This window comes from Acanthopagrus latus, chromosome 14 (assembly GCF_904848185.1).
Source record: "Acanthopagrus latus isolate v.2019 chromosome 14, fAcaLat1.1, whole genome shotgun sequence".
Classification (NCBI taxonomy): Eukaryota; Metazoa; Chordata; class Actinopteri; order Spariformes; family Sparidae; genus Acanthopagrus; species Acanthopagrus latus.
Window position 1 is genome coordinate 4,739,297 of NC_051052.1, and position 17,447 is coordinate 4,756,743.

At 40.7% G+C, this 17,447-nt stretch overlaps 1 protein-coding gene across 9 annotated transcripts in view; it reads right to left on the bottom strand.

The window, feature by feature from the left end:
• osbpl8 (oxysterol binding protein-like 8) overlaps window positions 1–17,447 on the bottom strand; it is a 90,262-nt gene that overhangs the window by 18,759 nt on the left and 54,056 nt on the right. For 7 of the 9 annotated variants that reach the window (XM_037121540.1, XM_037121537.1, XM_037121535.1 and 4 more), the window contains 2 exons: window positions 1,651–1,724; window positions 361–441 (listed from right to left, as the gene is read on the bottom strand). In XM_037121540.1, coding sequence (XP_036977435.1) covers window positions 361–441; window positions 1,651–1,724 — 155 coding nt within the window. Of the gene's footprint in view, window positions 1–360; window positions 442–1,650; window positions 1,725–13,390; window positions 13,820–17,447 lie in introns of those variants that run through there. The other 2 variants (XM_037121538.1, XM_037121542.1) reach the window with 2 other exon arrangements.

The following is a 17,447-nucleotide window of genomic DNA, read 5'->3' on the forward strand; positions in this document are numbered from 1 at the left end:
ATCCATCTTTTCATAAAAATCTTCCTTAAAAATCTCACTAAATGTTATGCTGTCAGTGCTTCTACGCACTAAATCGTATTACCATGACCTAGATGACTGAGAACCTTCATCAACATGCTGTCAATTCTGTGTGTATTTCCCCAGGTGGTAATGGAAATGGTATTTATAATCAATATTTTTCAAGATATTGTATCAAAGTTCGTTATTTTAGTATCAAGACAAGACTACTGCCTATCCTGCATTGTGGTGCACAACATGAAGTTCAACTTATACAGTATTTTATAACAACTCAGCATGTAACACTGTGTGACAGTGCAAGACAAGTTTTTTCAAGATTTAAGCTGATTTAAACTCTCTTACCTTGAGGGACTCCTTTTTGGTGAGCTTTCCTCCAGATGCCGACACATCTTTGTCTGAGCCATTGTACAGCTTTGTTTCAGACTGTCAACACACAAAGGACAAAAGACTTTAACAGCAAAAAATAAAAAACATAACATGAACATCTGTTATTTCTCAAGTTAATGTCCTTATAAAAAATACTGAGCTGATACACACTACTCAAACATGTGTGATGACTTTAACCAAAGCTTTCTACACAAAAAAAAAAATCAGCGGCTTGTTTTATTCCTGCGCTCCGTTTAGCTTCTCTGGATAAGTCATCCACTTAATGACTGAATAACTACAAAGTGTTCCCTCTTAATAACACATCGCAAATGGTACAATAAACAGAGTCTACTGAAATGAGGACACTGCATTCTATCTTTTGCAAGGAGTCAGCAGGAAACAGCATCTCTAAGTGATTGTTTTCTTTTCCCTCCCCAGCTTGTTTGCTTCCCTGGTAGCCTTAACTTGGCTCAGTTAGCAGAATGAAGCCTATAAATGCCAGTACAGGTGTGTGCCAGCTCCTTTCACAAGCCAATTGGAGCGATTTAAAGTAGAGACAGACAGTGATGTGTGGGGATCCTAAAGCACTGCTACTTAAGGCCTTAAACGGCCACAGGCAGAGTTAGCCTGAAGATACAAGATAACAAGCACCAAAGCTAAAATCGTCTCTTTCACATCCTAAAGAAACCCACACAGGGTTTCCTTTGGCTCAGACTGCACGTATTTCTCTGGAGATGGATGTAAACCAAGGCTCAGTCCCGCTTCTTCACAGCCATTTCTCAGATGTCGGATGTTTTTGATAGCAGAATCTAAAGATCAGCTGAAGTCCACAGATAAGCATTCCCCAAAATCTTGTCTTGGTTTTGGAAGCCTTGCTGATTAAGAGCTTTTGATCATTCTGTCACGTTTTCATACTTTACAAAATCAAAACAAAAATGTAACGGGATTCATGTCTGATGAAAGCGTCTCTGCTGCGACTCAGAGGGAGACTCAGACACCCACGTCTACACTGTGAAACATATTTGATGTGGACCACGACAGATAAACTAGACGGGCCTCCTCCACACTGAGCTCATTTGAATGGATGACAGAGTTTTGGATGTTTGATGTGTACAGTGTATATAATGCGAGACTCATCTCCATGTAGGATATCTCACGCCTGAGGCGAGACTGAGAAAAGGATAGAAGACAGACAAGCTGTAATTCCCATATTCTCTGGTCTCATTACAACATGCACCCAATCGAATAGTGGAGCGTTTTTCTTACCTTGCTCTTAGATATGGAGTGCGAGTCCTCTTTCAAAGGCAGCGGCAAGAGGTCCTCCTTCCCTCGCTCAAAACCTGGAACAAAAACACAGCACCATAAAGAAATGCTCTTTCCATCATCACTCTGATGATCCCATATTATTTATAAGTGAGATTTCCATTTATGTTAAAGGGATATTCCGGTGTAAGTTTAATTCATGTTCTAACACACCGTGACACCGAGTAAGACGCACCCTCGAGAGATAAAGTTTGCAGACCGCTAGCTAATGTAGTTTCAGAAGTGGAAGAAGAAACGACCGCACGACAACAATACATTGCAGTAAATGGGTATAAACCGCCATCAAAAAGCCACAAATAATGCTCAGATGAGAACCAAACTTCAGCAGCGTTACAAATACTGTCCCAGCACATATTTCGAGGCATCAAAAATTTGATATTGTTGCCAGATTTGTTGGAAAAGAGGGGAGACTTCAAGAGCAGGGCACTAACAGTGTTCATTTTTCACACCCAAAATAAGTTTGGACCTGAAAATGAAAACAATATGGGACTTTTGACTTGGTTCAACTGTATTTGATGTTAAGACTGGATTAAGGTACCACAATGACCAGGCACTTTAAACTAAACACCTCAGTGTATGACATGCTTTTAATCAATTCTCTGTTCTACAGGGTTTCCCTCAAAACCCTGGATCCACCAACAGTGGATGTTCAAACACAAGCTCTAACACTTTTTAAAATCAGTCGCAACATAATTCAAAGACATGCCCCTCGGATGATGGGAATTTATAATCCAATTTTAAATGGGAGGCAATCCACCAACTCATATGATTAGTTGGAGAGGTTCTGTCTCTGTGCAGTCAGCGCTCAATCTTATGACCTGTGGCACAGTAGGAACAACAATAGGTTGACTATCTTTTTGATTTTACACATACATGAGCACTAGTAGAAAAGTAGTCACTCTGTACCCTTTTCGTACTCTTTTTCAATTCAGTGTATTGTTCAAAAGCAAATTGATGGAAAACAAAGTAGAAATTACATTTATGGAAATATATCAGTTGGTTAAATTCACAATTCAGTACCCTTTTTTCTTTTATCTTATAGGCAGAAGATTTGACCAATTAACCGAAAAAAATGGTGTTACTTGGTGCTGTAGTTCATGCTTTTGTGATCCCTTTCAATGGTGAGATCAGCTCGCCATCTCAAATGTGTTTTAAAATATCTGCAAGGCCTGCAAGTCCAAATGTTTGATGAGCTGAATGGAATCTCATTACATTACTGTCCGCATTGGAAGCAGGCTGTCCTTCAAACTGTCTGGAAGCGAGCAAGACATACGATCTGGTTGGTAACAAGCTGGCGCCTGCTCCAAGTTCCTGATCTGAACTGAGCTCTGAGGTCAGAGAAGTTGAAAGGAGGTTCCCTTGTTTTAATCCATAGTTTGGCTGGGACAATGCAAACGTGGAAAGCGAATGGGACACAAAGAAACCAAGGAACAAAGACTCGATTACCAACTGTTCCCGTGAAGTTGCTGATGGGAATGTAGTTGTGTATAGTTCTGTAAATGTCAAACTAGAAAATAATGAACGTGTCTTAATGCAGTTGAATGTAGACGTAGTGTGTCGTAACAAAATTAAGCAGACAGACACTCACTGTTCCTCTTTGAGCTCCACCTTAGCTTTTTTCTAATCTTCATTAGTGTGCCAGTTTCTAACCAATTAGTGTCACCCGGGCAACAAATTCCCCACTGAGACCCCGGCAGTTCATGATACCGGTGGTCTAAAGGTGGCAGAGAGCCTGTAAATATTTTATAGTCTCCAGCTCCAGTTATCCACAGGCCGTCATTACTCAGCCATGAGAGTGAAGGAAACACTGCTGCGTTTCATTGCCAAAGGAGATATTTGTCATTTGGAATAGAGTCACGTCTTATTTGAACAGCCATCAACTTTAATAAAAACAGCTGTGCATCTGAGCTAGCACAGCAGGCATCCTTCTTATGAATTCTTACTGCATACTTATGCATACTTAGTCATACTGCAGTTATAGTTTTAATAACAACAATGTGATGTATAGTGTATGACAGGAGGGATTTTATTTAGAAATGTTTTCATCATATCATCTCATCGATCCTGCTTTTTCAATTTACAGTAATGCCTTTCAATAACAGCAACCCACAAACAAGCTTTCTTCCTGGCAGTCTATTATGTGTACATGGAGAAAGCAATCATGGTGATGGCAAACAAAATGGAAGGCACAATAGTGTGTCAGGGCTTCACGGTGGGATATTTTCTTTAACTAGCTAGTAAATAGACATTTCTGGATCGAAACACAAACTACATCGCAGCGTAACTACTTTCTGCCCAAACAGTTCCTCTTGGGAATGAAAATAATGTTCAAAGCGTCAACAGAGCTGCTGTAAAAGTCCTACTTTGGAAAGAGTCAACATCATACATGTTTATCTGGCTTGAGAACACTTCAGCTACTTGTATAAATGGTACAAAAAAGGAAGCATTATAGCTGAAAGACCCTTCTTGTTTTCTATACATTTCTTTATCAACACAACTAAAAAGGAAACAGCTTTTCCATCGAACTGATGGAGAAACGAGGGGCATGCAATTGTCTTTCTTTTCTTCTAAGTGCTGCTTTTTGTTTCAATGTGGATCCAGTGTCAGCGGTACATTAGATGTCCCACCAGACCATCTGTGCCCACTTGACAGGGACATCTCCATGCCAACTTCAACAAGAAAACAACTCGAGAGCATATCACCCGCCATGGAAACCACTCATCAACCTCTTCTCGCAATCTCATTCTACGGCGCGGGGCGGGGGACTGGATGATCATATTACAAAGACTGAGTTAATTAAAAAAAATCATATATGCACAGAGTAAAGTCGTCATCTGCTCTGTCGTTCTTTAAGTAACAGACAGCTGATTTTTAACAAACTCCCACGTTAACAATCGGTCTGAACAACATGCAAAAGGATTACATTGTGGCAGATTTTGACAGATGCGATGTGAGTAATGGTTTAAGCGGCAATGGTAATTATATTTGGTTTTAGGATTTATTTGTCCAACAAGATGGTATCTTAGAAAACTTTGGGTTACATGCACGTATTTAGTCAACAGATATTCACCTGAGACGAAGTAACCTGGAACTGCATGAAATCTTTTGTAGTAAGAATGATGACATGCTTGTTATCTCTCTGTTTTGCAATCAAGCAGTCTGAGTTAATAAATGTATTTGAGATACCGTAACACTTCATTGGTTCAGGCTGGTGATGTAATGAAAAATTAAATAATGAAGCCGAAAAGTTAACACACACTCACACAAAATAGTTCTATTCATTTATCAGTTAACACAAAATATCATGAGATAGAGTGGAATCCACAGCTACTGATACTGATCTCCAAGTGGCTAAATGGCTATTGATGGCTAGGTGGCGCCTTGCATTGTCTGCCACTAGTGTGTGAATGTATGCATGAACAGGTAAAGCACTTTGAGGCTCAGTAAAGCTAAAGAAGCACAATACAATTGCAGTCCATCTACCATTTAACATTTTGAAATCGTGCACTCAGTCATTCTGGGTGTCACTTTTATCAACAGATGCCCCTTTTTGGAAGGACTATAACTAAACCTTTCTGTCATTACTCAAAGCATTTTGCTTCTAAAATAATCCACCTGGGTCTGAGGTACACTTCATGTTTAATCTTAATCCTAATAAACCCACATCTTTTCAGCAATGTTTTTTCATTATGCAAATTTGCTAAAGACAAGGCTGAGGCTCAGAAATGGGCTACAGAAAATGTTGATGGGGCATTTCCTCTGCTAAGGACAAAGGCTGAGCAGGGAAGCAATCCGTGCGTGAAACCAGCAGAATATCAAGGTAGGGAGGGTTTCGGTGGTGTGAATTTCATACTGAAGAGCTTGAGTATACTGTGATATCTGAGAGTAGGATTAATTTGTTTTTTCCAAATGCAGGATTTTTCTTCACACTGTGAATAAAGTGACTGTTGGCCGTTGAATTACTTCAGGTTATCATTGAGCTCTTGTTTACGAAACACATTTTATAGTAATATGAAGCATTTTTAGCTATGATAATTGAATGTATTTCACTTTTAAAGGGAAGGCTTCTCAGAATGACTTGCAGTAGCAAAGATCAGCTGGCAAAGATTTTTTTTTTTGTTAACCTGTCACAGAGATAATGGTGACACTGCTGACAGATGCCAATGGGTCTGGGTAAGGTCAAAGTCCAGTCCCTCAGACTTCTCACATGCTCCATCTGGTTTATTTGGACCGGTAGAGACGAGGACTGGACGTCTTCTTTAAAACAATCATACTAGTCTTAGTTAGCAGTTGGCATGAGGATGCAGTGACTGTGACCCTAAAATGAAGTGATGGATGAAACAAAGGCCATGAACTCAAGAACCATACATTTTAGTGCAGTTTTAAGGTACGACTCAACTACATATATCTAATAACTTTAGTTACTTTATACTTGTTGCATTAGAGCCAAAATAGCATTTTTTAATTCATTTATTTTATTGGCAATCCGGTTGAATAACCACCGATTCCGATAATCAAAAAAATGCAGAATATAGAATGTAACTATCGTCTAATAAGTGGTCGACCCATAGTATTAAGTAAATGCATACATGTAAATATATGTACTATACTTCATTTTTTTTACTCGAAGGGCACTCGACAAGGCACTTGAGAACATGCGTCAAGTTTTTGCAACACTGCAGAAAAACTGCACAGGAGACTCTGCGAAAAACCCCAAAAGGTAACAGCTAACAGCAGTTAGCTTGTTTAGGTTTGTACTTTTAGCAAACAGGTAAGGGTGGCTAAGGGAAACAGCTCAGAGGTTGCTGTTACCGTTTCTCATAGACAGGGATTTAGGAAACAGTACCACGCAGATAGCAGAAGGGAGGAAAATGTCGCCTGAAATAGTCACCCAATGGCAGGCTTTTACCCGCAGTGTTCATCTGGTGAGTCAGTCTAGTATCCAGTCTGTTCAAACCTCACCCTGCAAACTACTTGGCTTTAAAATGGAAATTCTACCAATATATATAAAAGGCAAAAGTAAGCAAAGGAATGAAGATCAATGAGAATTTCAACATAAAACAAGCCTCTGCAGTAAACATCCTCGGGGGGAGATTTCACCGGATCAAAGAAAAATAAGTAGTTAACAGTATGGGCGTTAAATGTGATCACTTTATTCTGTTTAATATACATGAGTACCCATGTTTTTTTTGCCTAAATGCACAAATCTACACCACATCTTGTCACGACATTCAGCCTGCAAGTTGGCTAAATCTAACCCTTGCTGTATGTGAATGAATTACAGGGATTGAGTTTTTGTGTGCGTGTGAGTGTGTAGTTGGAGTTGTAGAGGACACACGCCCCACTGCAGCCTGACTCAGGCATTTGCTTTTAAAGACTACAGCCGCAGTGATCTCACTGCATCAGACATCATAGATAGGAGGAGAGAGAGCAAAGAGACTGAGAGAGAGGAAGAGCTGCTACAATGAGTGTCTTTCCACATTAATGCTCTGCCTCACAAAATGAATACAGTCTGGATCAGCTGAAGCAGTGCACCAACAATATGCCTCGGACACACAATGACAGAGGTGAAAGTGAAGGGGAAAACAATCACATATTTTAGTAATGTACATAAACCCTCTCTAAATGTATATTTGGTATTTTCACAGGGATATCAGTACAGGATATGAGCTTTCCTTTCACTGACTGTCTCTGCTATCAAGTCTCAACAATTACGATAACTATGTGATGCCTCAACGTAGTAAGAGTAAATGCACTGATACGATTCCGACTGTAAGAAGTAAATGAGAATGACTGTTGTCCATTTATCCCGATGGAGGTATGGGTGTGGTTGAGCCAGCCCCTCTGCTGGGGAAAACACAGCAACATAAGATGACGAAACACAAAATTATGACTCGCTGTCAGTATTCACACGTCATCTGAAAACTGAGTTTTTGTGGTATTTTAGACATTCGACGCCTCCACCCCAGAAATCATCTTATCTCAACCCAGTCATGATTAATTCAACACTGAAGCTGCTTCTCCCATTAAAAGGAGCTTATTTTCAAGCCACAAAAACAACTTCAAAACCACTTCTCATCTCTCTTTGGTAGGGCAGTCCCTCTGGAGATGTTGCTAGTGTCTCAAATTCTTAGCACACCATAGATTAACCCTTCTTCTTTCAAGCTGATTATCATTTATTTATGCTCATATTAGTGGAAAACATTAGAGATTTAAACACATAAAATAATGCAGCTATAAAGAGCACTACACTGACATTTTCCTTTAAACCATGATACAGAAGCAATGGAGGTCTACATGATGCCGCTGTATTTTTTTTTAGGATCTGTGACGGCTACCATGGAAACGGGTAGTGAACAACAAATTGAGGGAAAAGCTGGAAACCCAGTTACCCTTCAGAATACATCAATTTTGAGGAGCAAATTGTCAGTGTGTTTGCGTCTGTGGACTGTGCCTATCATTTTGGCTCAAAAATCATGAAAACTGAAAGATGGCCTGTCTTGTTTTGCTGCTCGGACTGAATGCAGGATGAGAGATCACTATACCATAACAGCAGGTAAAACAGACATGCTTTCCCTCAACTGTGAATAGATCCGGAACAAAGGACAACAGTCTGTTTCAAACGTCAAATATTCAAGTGTAGCCCCTGCAGAGCAGCTGGGATAGTTGGGATACAGGTCTGCACTGCGCCAAGGTGTCTCTGAGACTCTACATATAGCAAGTAATGTAGGTTCACTGTATAGGTTCATGTAAACAGAGTAGTGGTTGATGTTAACAAAATGAATGCATATCAGAAAACAGGTCGCTGCTCTTTAAGTTGTTGTTGCTTATTGTCTCAGACTTGAAAAAGCTCCTTGGTCAACTCATTGTGGGTAAAGTTGGTGTTATTGCCCTTTAAAATGAAGCTTATAAGTTTTAAACATAATTTTAAACACTTAATATCCCTTTAGGTCCTTATCATCACACCTAAGCCAAACGTTGCTACTGTAGTGCACTGCTTCTTGATAATCAAAAACCTAGTTTAATCTTTATGGCCAGTGACTCCAATGAATGTTCCAACATGCAGTATGCCAAGTCATGACCTCAATTTGTAAGGGTAGAGCATTTTCCTCTCTCTTAATAGCTTTATGCAGGCCCCATTTTAAACTTCAAAATCAATTTCCCTCAGAGTGAGTCCCTAGCTACAGAGGAAGCAACAGCACACAATACAGCAGAAAGAGCCCGGCCAACGTGAAAGGGTGTGTCCAAGGAAGATTAGGCAGACATTTAACTGTAATAAAATCTGATAATACTTTGGGATTAAGTGTATTTGTACTGTAGTTTATCGTAGAAGTTCAAAGAGGTTTCAAATTTGAGTTTCAAGCAGCACAGCTGAGTCCCAGTCCCAGCATGCCCTTGCCCTTGATCATTTTAATCTCCAGGCCTTGTTCCTGGCCTTCAAACCTTTTTCTATATGCGATTATGCAGGATATCGCATATATGTGACGTAACAACTGAGCCGAAGTGATCCAATCCACATTAAAAGGGTTGTAATTTTTTATTCTGTCAACACAATGGCAGCTTGACGAGACAAAAGCACATTATCTCTTGGAAGGGATGATATTTCAAACAGGATGTGCCTGGAAGAGAGTGGGAGCATCAGACAGGTTGTATTACCATGGCTGCTGTGTTGTGTTGTGGTGCTCTATTTATAATCCACTGGGGCCATGTTTATGTGGACTGTCAGATGCTGTTTTTTTTTGTGAAGACTGCAGGTACCAACCCGGTATCCCATCTTTTGATATTTCAGGGACGTCAACAAATACAGTTTGAGACCCAAACATTTCCAAACAGCTTCTTTGATACAGATATTGATATTCTGAGATATCGATATTCTGACATATTTCATCATCAACTTGTATAAATGTTGCCTGGTCACCATGTAAACAACCCACAAGACAAAAGGCCTGTGTGTTTCTGGTGGTGAAACATAATTGCTTAATGTTGACTGTTGACAAGTTGTGACAAGATGAAGTTTTGTGTGTGTTACCTGAAAACAATGCAGGCACTAGAACAGCCAAAGTAGTTGCTGCTGTGTAAACAAAAAAATTGATATTTGGATCCAATTTGGATAACAGATTTTCTACAGCTACATACAGGTGAACCACAAGTTTTTATTTCTTTGGCGTCAACTCAAAGGTGGAAAAAGGTCACGGTTCTTTTTCCTCATCTCTTAACCCTGCCTTCCATTATGTGGGTCTTTCTATGATTCTGTTCCCTACATCTTTGAGTCTTGACTAGCATGGAAATTGTTTGGTCTCTCCCTTGTTGAAACTAGCCGAGGAACACTGCTCGACTCATGCCCACTGTGTCTTTACAGGAGATGGTGATGACTATGCATGCATATTTCATCTTGTCTTGACTACTGCACTTGCCTTTTGAACTACCCTACAGCAAGATTTCCCTTGACTGCTGACAAGTGGCCCAAAGTGCTACTGCAAATCTTTTGACCAAGTCCTCAAAAACGTCTCAATCACTGCCATTTTTTAGACAGACTATCCATCCAATTTCAGAATCCAGCTCAAGATTCCAATGCTGAAGTGGGTCAGTCAAAAACCCAAAGATAATTTGTTTGCACTGGTATAAAAACACTGGTAAAAGCTACAACTCTTAACAGTGGAGAAGCAGGAACAAGTACATTCTTGCATTGCTGCTTGGAAAAAAAAAAGATTAACTGAAACTTAAAATTAAAAATGAAATGATTGATTGATGGGAATGGTTGAAGATTAATTTCAATTTTAGCAATGAAACAGAAAACAACTACATATTGTTACAGAAACAGAAAAGATACCCAGCCCAAACCATGATAGGAAATGAAATGGCTACAGACAAATCACTGGCTGCCAAGCATAACCACAAAGTAGAGCTTTTGACACCACACACATCGCCAGCAGACAAACAAAAACTGAGTCATCAGCCATCCATGTGAGACTGTTTCCTATGAGACACAGCCTCAAAGAATACAAATCCTGTTATGTTAAAGCTACAAAACAGAAGGCACCATAATGTCAGCAGACTGCACTGTGGAGCCGACACGGACATAAAAAAAAACAAAAACAGTGAGACAGATGTAAGGAGCAATAGAAGGTACAGAAAATATTAATAATAAAAGGAAACAAAGATACATAAAGTAAGTAAGTGCAACCCTTCCTGCACCAGCTGTCTCCTGCAGTCTCTGTAAAGGCTGTGCGTGGTAGTGGAGCATATAAAATAAGGATGAATGGAGCCAAGGCTGAAAAGTGACTGTGAGAAAAACAACATGACTCAGACAATGTCTCGCGGCTCAACTTATTTGTTTTGCTGGAGGAGCCGCAAGATTAAAGGGGAAAGAAGGTCACCAGCCTGAATCCCCCAGAAAGGTCTGAGGAGCAAAAAAGACAATGACGAACGATCTCCCCTCCCTCGTCAACTGTTGTTAAGATGCCCTATAGCAAGGCACTTATGTGAGTTGCTCAGTGGCAAACAGCAGAGGACTGATGAACTAGGTTGCACAGGACTGAATTACTGCATCAAAGTGTGGCAGTGTTTCTGCACAGTCAGCCTTTCATGGATTAATGAAAACAGTCATTTGCGAAGGTGGAACAGAGAACATCCACCCTCTCAAAGCCCCAGGGGATGCCAGCTGCCTGCCTACAGGTTTGTGCCCTCTGCAGGAGGACAAAAACAAAGGGAAAATCGCGGAGGTAGGGATTTTACAAATCAACACTAAACTGATTTAATCCTAAATGTTCTCTGGGATTTGGTGTACTTCTGAAAATGAGGATTATGACTGCACTCTCATCAGAGGTATCATTGGAAGCTGAGTAATGGCAAGCTGGCTGAGCTGAGGCTTGAGCCTTCTTGATTCATCAGTTTGCACCGACCTGTGAAGACTGCACCAGCCTGTAAATGGTTCACTATTTTGTTCTTCAAATGTAAGCACAGAGTCTTAGAAATAAGGAGTCACAAACAAACATTTCACAGCTACTGTATGAGCAAGGAAAATTTATCATTCAAAGACTTAGATTTTGATGAGACAGATACAGTATGTTGACATTTCCTCCCTTTTTGCTTAAAGTAGAACTAATCGTAACGAAGTAACTAACTTATAGCGGAGCTAATGAATCATAGCATATATGCCTTGTTCTTAATGACTGGAAGTAGTGTCATATTATTGTGTGTGGGCACTAGAAAACAAGACTGATTGACACAAAGGCAGTTGATCAGCAGCAGGGAAACACTATTAGCTGTTACTTATTGTCCCACGTTTGAGTTCAGTGTTCCATTTCTTCCCTCATGTTGTGATTTAAATCACAAGGTAATGGAAGTGCTAAGGTTACAGGACTACCTGTCCTAGCAGGTTTTGACAGTCTTTGCTGTTACAATATCAGGAACCTGGTAGGATAGGTAGATGGCTTATGCAGACTAGGGCTCTCCTTTTCTACAATCTGGTAACAAGGTGCAGTTTATAAGAAATTATACAAAGTTATAGATTTGAAGATGGGATGTCCAACTGTTCAGTTTTGTGTTGCAGAGACATTTACTGGAGTTACCTGGCTTTTCCTGATCCAAAGCTCCTGCTGTAGTTGCTAAACACTGACCCAATCTGGCAGTGTGCACTGCTACCAGCCAACAGCAGGCACAGCTGGCAGCACTTGGTGAACTCTAATGATATGCCGCCCCTGAGTATGAATTCAAGAGGGGGGAAATGTCAAAATAGTGCACCTTTAAGTAAATATCTCTAGTGATGAGCACAATGTGCTGTCATGCTGATTTCATGTTCTAAATGTCTATTTGACCAATTTGCTTGGTCAGAACTACTTAATTGATGGTGTAACTATGGTTGCCCATGACTGAGCAGGTGTTGTATTCAGATGAACTAAAATAGCAAATCGATGCTAAAGTTAACAAGCTGGGAAAGTTAGCTTTCACTTCCAATATGGAAGTGAGCCTAGATTGCCAACTTACACTTTCTGAGTGGAAAACAAACTTCACAGCACCCAAATGTTGGATGTTAAAATGGAGCAGATGTCTTAAATCACAGTTTATGTAAACCACATGTTTGCTTGGAGGGAGTGTCTCGCATTTACATTAACAGAATATATGATTGTGAAGCGGTCCCTTCAGAAGCTCATCTCCTTGACAGCACATCTCCTAGCAAGATATCACTCAACTGCTGCCATGCGAAAGTCCAACCCAAAGGCTTGAAACTTTGCTTCCACCAATATAAATACATTTGCAAGAACTGAGAAAGTTGCCCAACGCCTGTGGTCATGGCAGTAATACATTCAATTTTTTTCAGTTCCTTTCTTTCTGGCAACATGAACAATGTGCTTTTTGTTGCAGAAACTTTATAGCAGTGAAATAGTTTAGCCATACCAGCCAACCTCATCCAAACTCAGTCTGAATCATTTCTCTAAAAGCCAAGGCTGAGCCGACGTAAGTCAGCTGAATCCAAACAAGTTGACAGTACAGCCCGATCATGACAACTCTACTTACAGTCAACAGTGCATCTGACGCGCCTTCTAACTAGACCAAACACTTCTCACTTTTTAAATCCACTACTGCAGACATACAAGTCAATCACGAGGTAAAACTACAGGGTCAACTAGCCACAGTTCCAAGCATGGAGATCTACAAAATCCCCAAACCGTCACACACCCACCTGGCAGCGAGATGGGTGACAGCTCGTTATAGCCCCCGAAGGAGGCATTGCGGATGAGTTTGCGTCCGTCCGGGTGTGGAGGTCGAAGTGATGAAGTCCCGCCGCACGTAGAGAAACGGCGACGACTCAGGAGGCCCTCCTCCTTCATCATTGGGACGGCGGGAGCTCCCCCGGCGGGTGAGAGGAAGGGACGCAGGGGTGGGGGAGTGGTAAGAAAACTCAAGGGTGGAAGGGCAAGGGGGGGTCTGGAAAGAGTCTGATCCGTCTCACGCAGCTAGTGAGCCAAGCGAATAAACCGACCAGTGCACACAGAAACACACACACACACACACACACACACACACACACACATACACACAGAAGCTCAGACACCAGGCATGAACCAGTTCAGTATGCTGCTCTCCTCTAGGCTTCCTTCAGCAGACTGTTCCCTTTCTCCCTCGCACACACTCTCGCTCTCTGCTCTGTGAGTGTGTGTGAAAGCAGCAGCCTGTAAGTACTTAATAACGAATAAGCTCAGCCCCTCCTACTCCCGCTCCACCGGATGGGTAGGAGAGCTGCATCTTAGCTTGAAAATAGCCCTTATTTTTCACATCTCATCTTTCTATTCTGCGCTATCTCTTGCTTCATTATCAATTCATGATTTTAGATTCAAAAGGGACACTTCACTGCTTTTTTAGCTATGTTTCAATGGATTAGTGATTGAAGTGGCATGTGCGTGACAATATTTGTTCATATTTTTGAAATATTGCTCCGAGCAAATTTAGGTTCACCGGTCACTTTAATGACATCAGGGTCTTTTACACTGAGAACAGCTACTGAATTAAAAAAAAATATTTTGGACAAAAACAAATTCAACATTTTAAAACATTAAAATGACTTCACTGTAGCATATATTGGAGACTCAATAGATTTTAATGAGCCACAGACAACAGAGCTACTACTGATATTAGTGCCTTCCAGCTAGTGTCCATCACAGCCAGATATTAGCTAGTGTGGCTGCCCAACTGCCAGTATCAGTGCTGCCAGCTAGGGTAGCAACAGTAGAGCCACTGGGAGTAAAAAAGCAGAGCTGCCAAATAATATTTTGATCTAGGTGCTCACTCAATCCAGTCGCTAACCGGGAAAGTGTTGCCTGTTCTGAGGAAGCCACTGACTACTCCAGTTCTTTTAACCCATTTTATTGAATCTAAATCCAGTATTCCATCTGCCAATCCAATCAGAATTCACTGTCCTTTTCTTTCAAATTTAGCTTTCAACAATTTAGAGCAGCTGAATTGTATTCCCCGGATATTCTAATGAGCAGGTTTTGCATAATATTTCCGTTTCGGCTTAATGGCTTCCAGAGTATTTGATTATGACTTTCTAAGCGGCATTGAGAAAACAATCTCATAACAAGGTTTATAAAAGTGTTTTATACAACCCCAATTCCAAAGAAGTTGTGATGAGCGTGATAATTTTGCTATTGCTTTTCAATATATTCTCAATTGAGAGCAGTATAAAAATTGTTTAATTCTAAGTCATCAATCTCATAGATTTTTGTAAATATGTGCTTATTCTGATTTTAATGGCAGCAGCTGGTTCCAAACGAGTTGGGACAGGGGCTTCAAAAGACTGGGGAAGTTGTGGAAAGCACCAAAAACACCTGTTTGGAAGAATCCCCAGGCAAACGGGCTCACTGGTAACAGGTGATCCTCAAAAGGCTCAGTCAATCCCAAACACGGATTGCTGGAGGTTCACCACATGAATTACATTACTGCATGAAGGATTTTATTACAAGGGCTCAGGAACCCTATGTAAAGCTGTTTGTGAACAAGTGTGTACTTTCGCTTTTTACATTTCACACACACATTTTTGGAATCAGGGTTTTACATTACTACTTCCAAGAAAAAATATAAGATTGCAGCAGGAATTTGTTGGACACTGATATTAACGAGTTTTTAGCAATGTGTAAGGGATCCAAAATGGAACGCTATGAGAATCCAGCCCTGTGTAACACTGCAGTGCGGAGTGATTTTTGTAGGATGTTAAGCTTACAGTGTGGCAGACACAATCATTTCCCATGCTGGGGTGGTGTGGGTTTACCACTGCGACATCTCAGGCAATACACACTGGTTCCTGTCTCCACTCTGGTTTAAGCTCAGTACTGATTTCCCCCATCAATATGAAAGGCTCTTAAACTATTGTTGTGTAAATAGCCTACATGGACACCAAGTTGTTAGTGGATATACACTTTAATAGCCATGAAATGTCCCTTTAAGACACTGTATAAACATGCTCTCCATCTTTCTAATCACACTGTTCTCTTGTCATCATTACTCAGGTAACACACTTGTAACCAGCTATGCATTGGACTACACACACAAGCACACACAACCATGAAACAAAAACTCTGCTGAGAACAGAAGGAAGCACTACATCACACCAGTGCTCAGTTGACCCTACGGTATTCCCCAGATGTAAACCAAGAAAGCCAATTACATGGAATGAATAAATCTTCTTAATGTGTCATATTACAAATTTACAGAATCAGATTTTACATTTACATAGAGTATCACATGGAAAAGGCTCCAGCATGGCAGTCACTGAGAGCTGCATTGAAACGTGCGCTACAGTTAAATGGCTGAAACAAATGCTGTGTCTGTGGCCGAGCAGGTGATTCTGATTATAAACTGCTTTATTCACAGGCATCTGTGATGTGCTTAAGACACAGCTTTCTAGAAATGCTATCCCAGATGATGCAATTACTGCTGTATTTTCATGAATAAACATGGCTGAGTCTGAATCAAGAGCTGATATATACTGATACATTCAGATTCCCCTTAAAAATGTTATTTCGCATGCAGCAAGTCCCTATGGCATGTGGTAAATGGAAAGCTGAAGGTTGTCAAAGAGAGCTAATGTCTTTGTGATGGTTCATACAAAGGACATCAGTTGTTACTGTATATTATTGCTTGGCATTGGCCCTTATCTTTGAAACACAGTCTTTGAGGCACAGTGCCTGCTGTTGATCCTTCCACAGTCCATTGGCATCTCCCTTTCAGCTGGCCTGTCAAATGTACTCTTTTATTTCAGTCCTTCAAAGAACTTAAAGCATTCTACTGGCATCCCAGCAAACTGTGTTACCAAAAGTCCCTTGAGACATTTTATCCAAAGAGCTTGGAGAGGTAAACAGTATAATCCCCTCCATAACAACTGTCCCTGAGCAACCTGATGAATCTGAAAAGTACTGATGAATCTGCAGCTCTGCCTCCAAGTCAAATGTGCTTTAATTAACACAGGTAATGAGGAGGTTCAGATCCCAGGCCTAATTAACCTGCTTTCAGGGGAAAATTCAATTTCTGCTGGTCCAATGGCGTTTGAGAACCACTTGGGAAACATTTTCTAAGTATAGTCATCATCTGGGTCATTTTTTCAAGTTATTTTCAGGGAAGTTAAGACCGTTTTTTGTTAATGAGTACTGACTCTGGCAAATCCTAACCTCACCAACTTCACTGACTGAATAAAAGCAGCTAATTCATAGTCGAGTATAGCTTTCAACTGCAGTAAACATTGTGTCAAACTGTTATTCATTCTTGTCTTTTGCCTTTTGCACAGCTTTCCCTTCGGCATTCCTGGCAAATAATTGTTTGACATTTTGTTTCTAACAAATTGTCATGCATTATCCACCCCTCTCTAGAACGCATTCCTGTCACAGTGAAGTTCAGAACCATTAAGCGTACAAATGTGACCATTGTTTGAATGTCAGATCCTTGGCTCGCCTGGCCAGATGGAATTACTCCACCACATCTACCTGCTCCAGTACTCGTGTATATCGGATGAGCTGGTGTCAGGTGTAGGTAGTACTGCCATGCCAAAAGGGCTGGTGCAGGGGTGAATAAGGATCTTTAGCTGTGCTGCGGAGCAATACTGCAACACAGGCATTATATGTACAAGTTATTGCTAGATTTACATCCTCTGACTTCCTTGCTTTTCCTCCATGAAGCCACCTCAAGTTTGACATTGGTGATTTGAGTATAATGTCTCCACAATTACTGACTGGTGCAAAATTTCATTT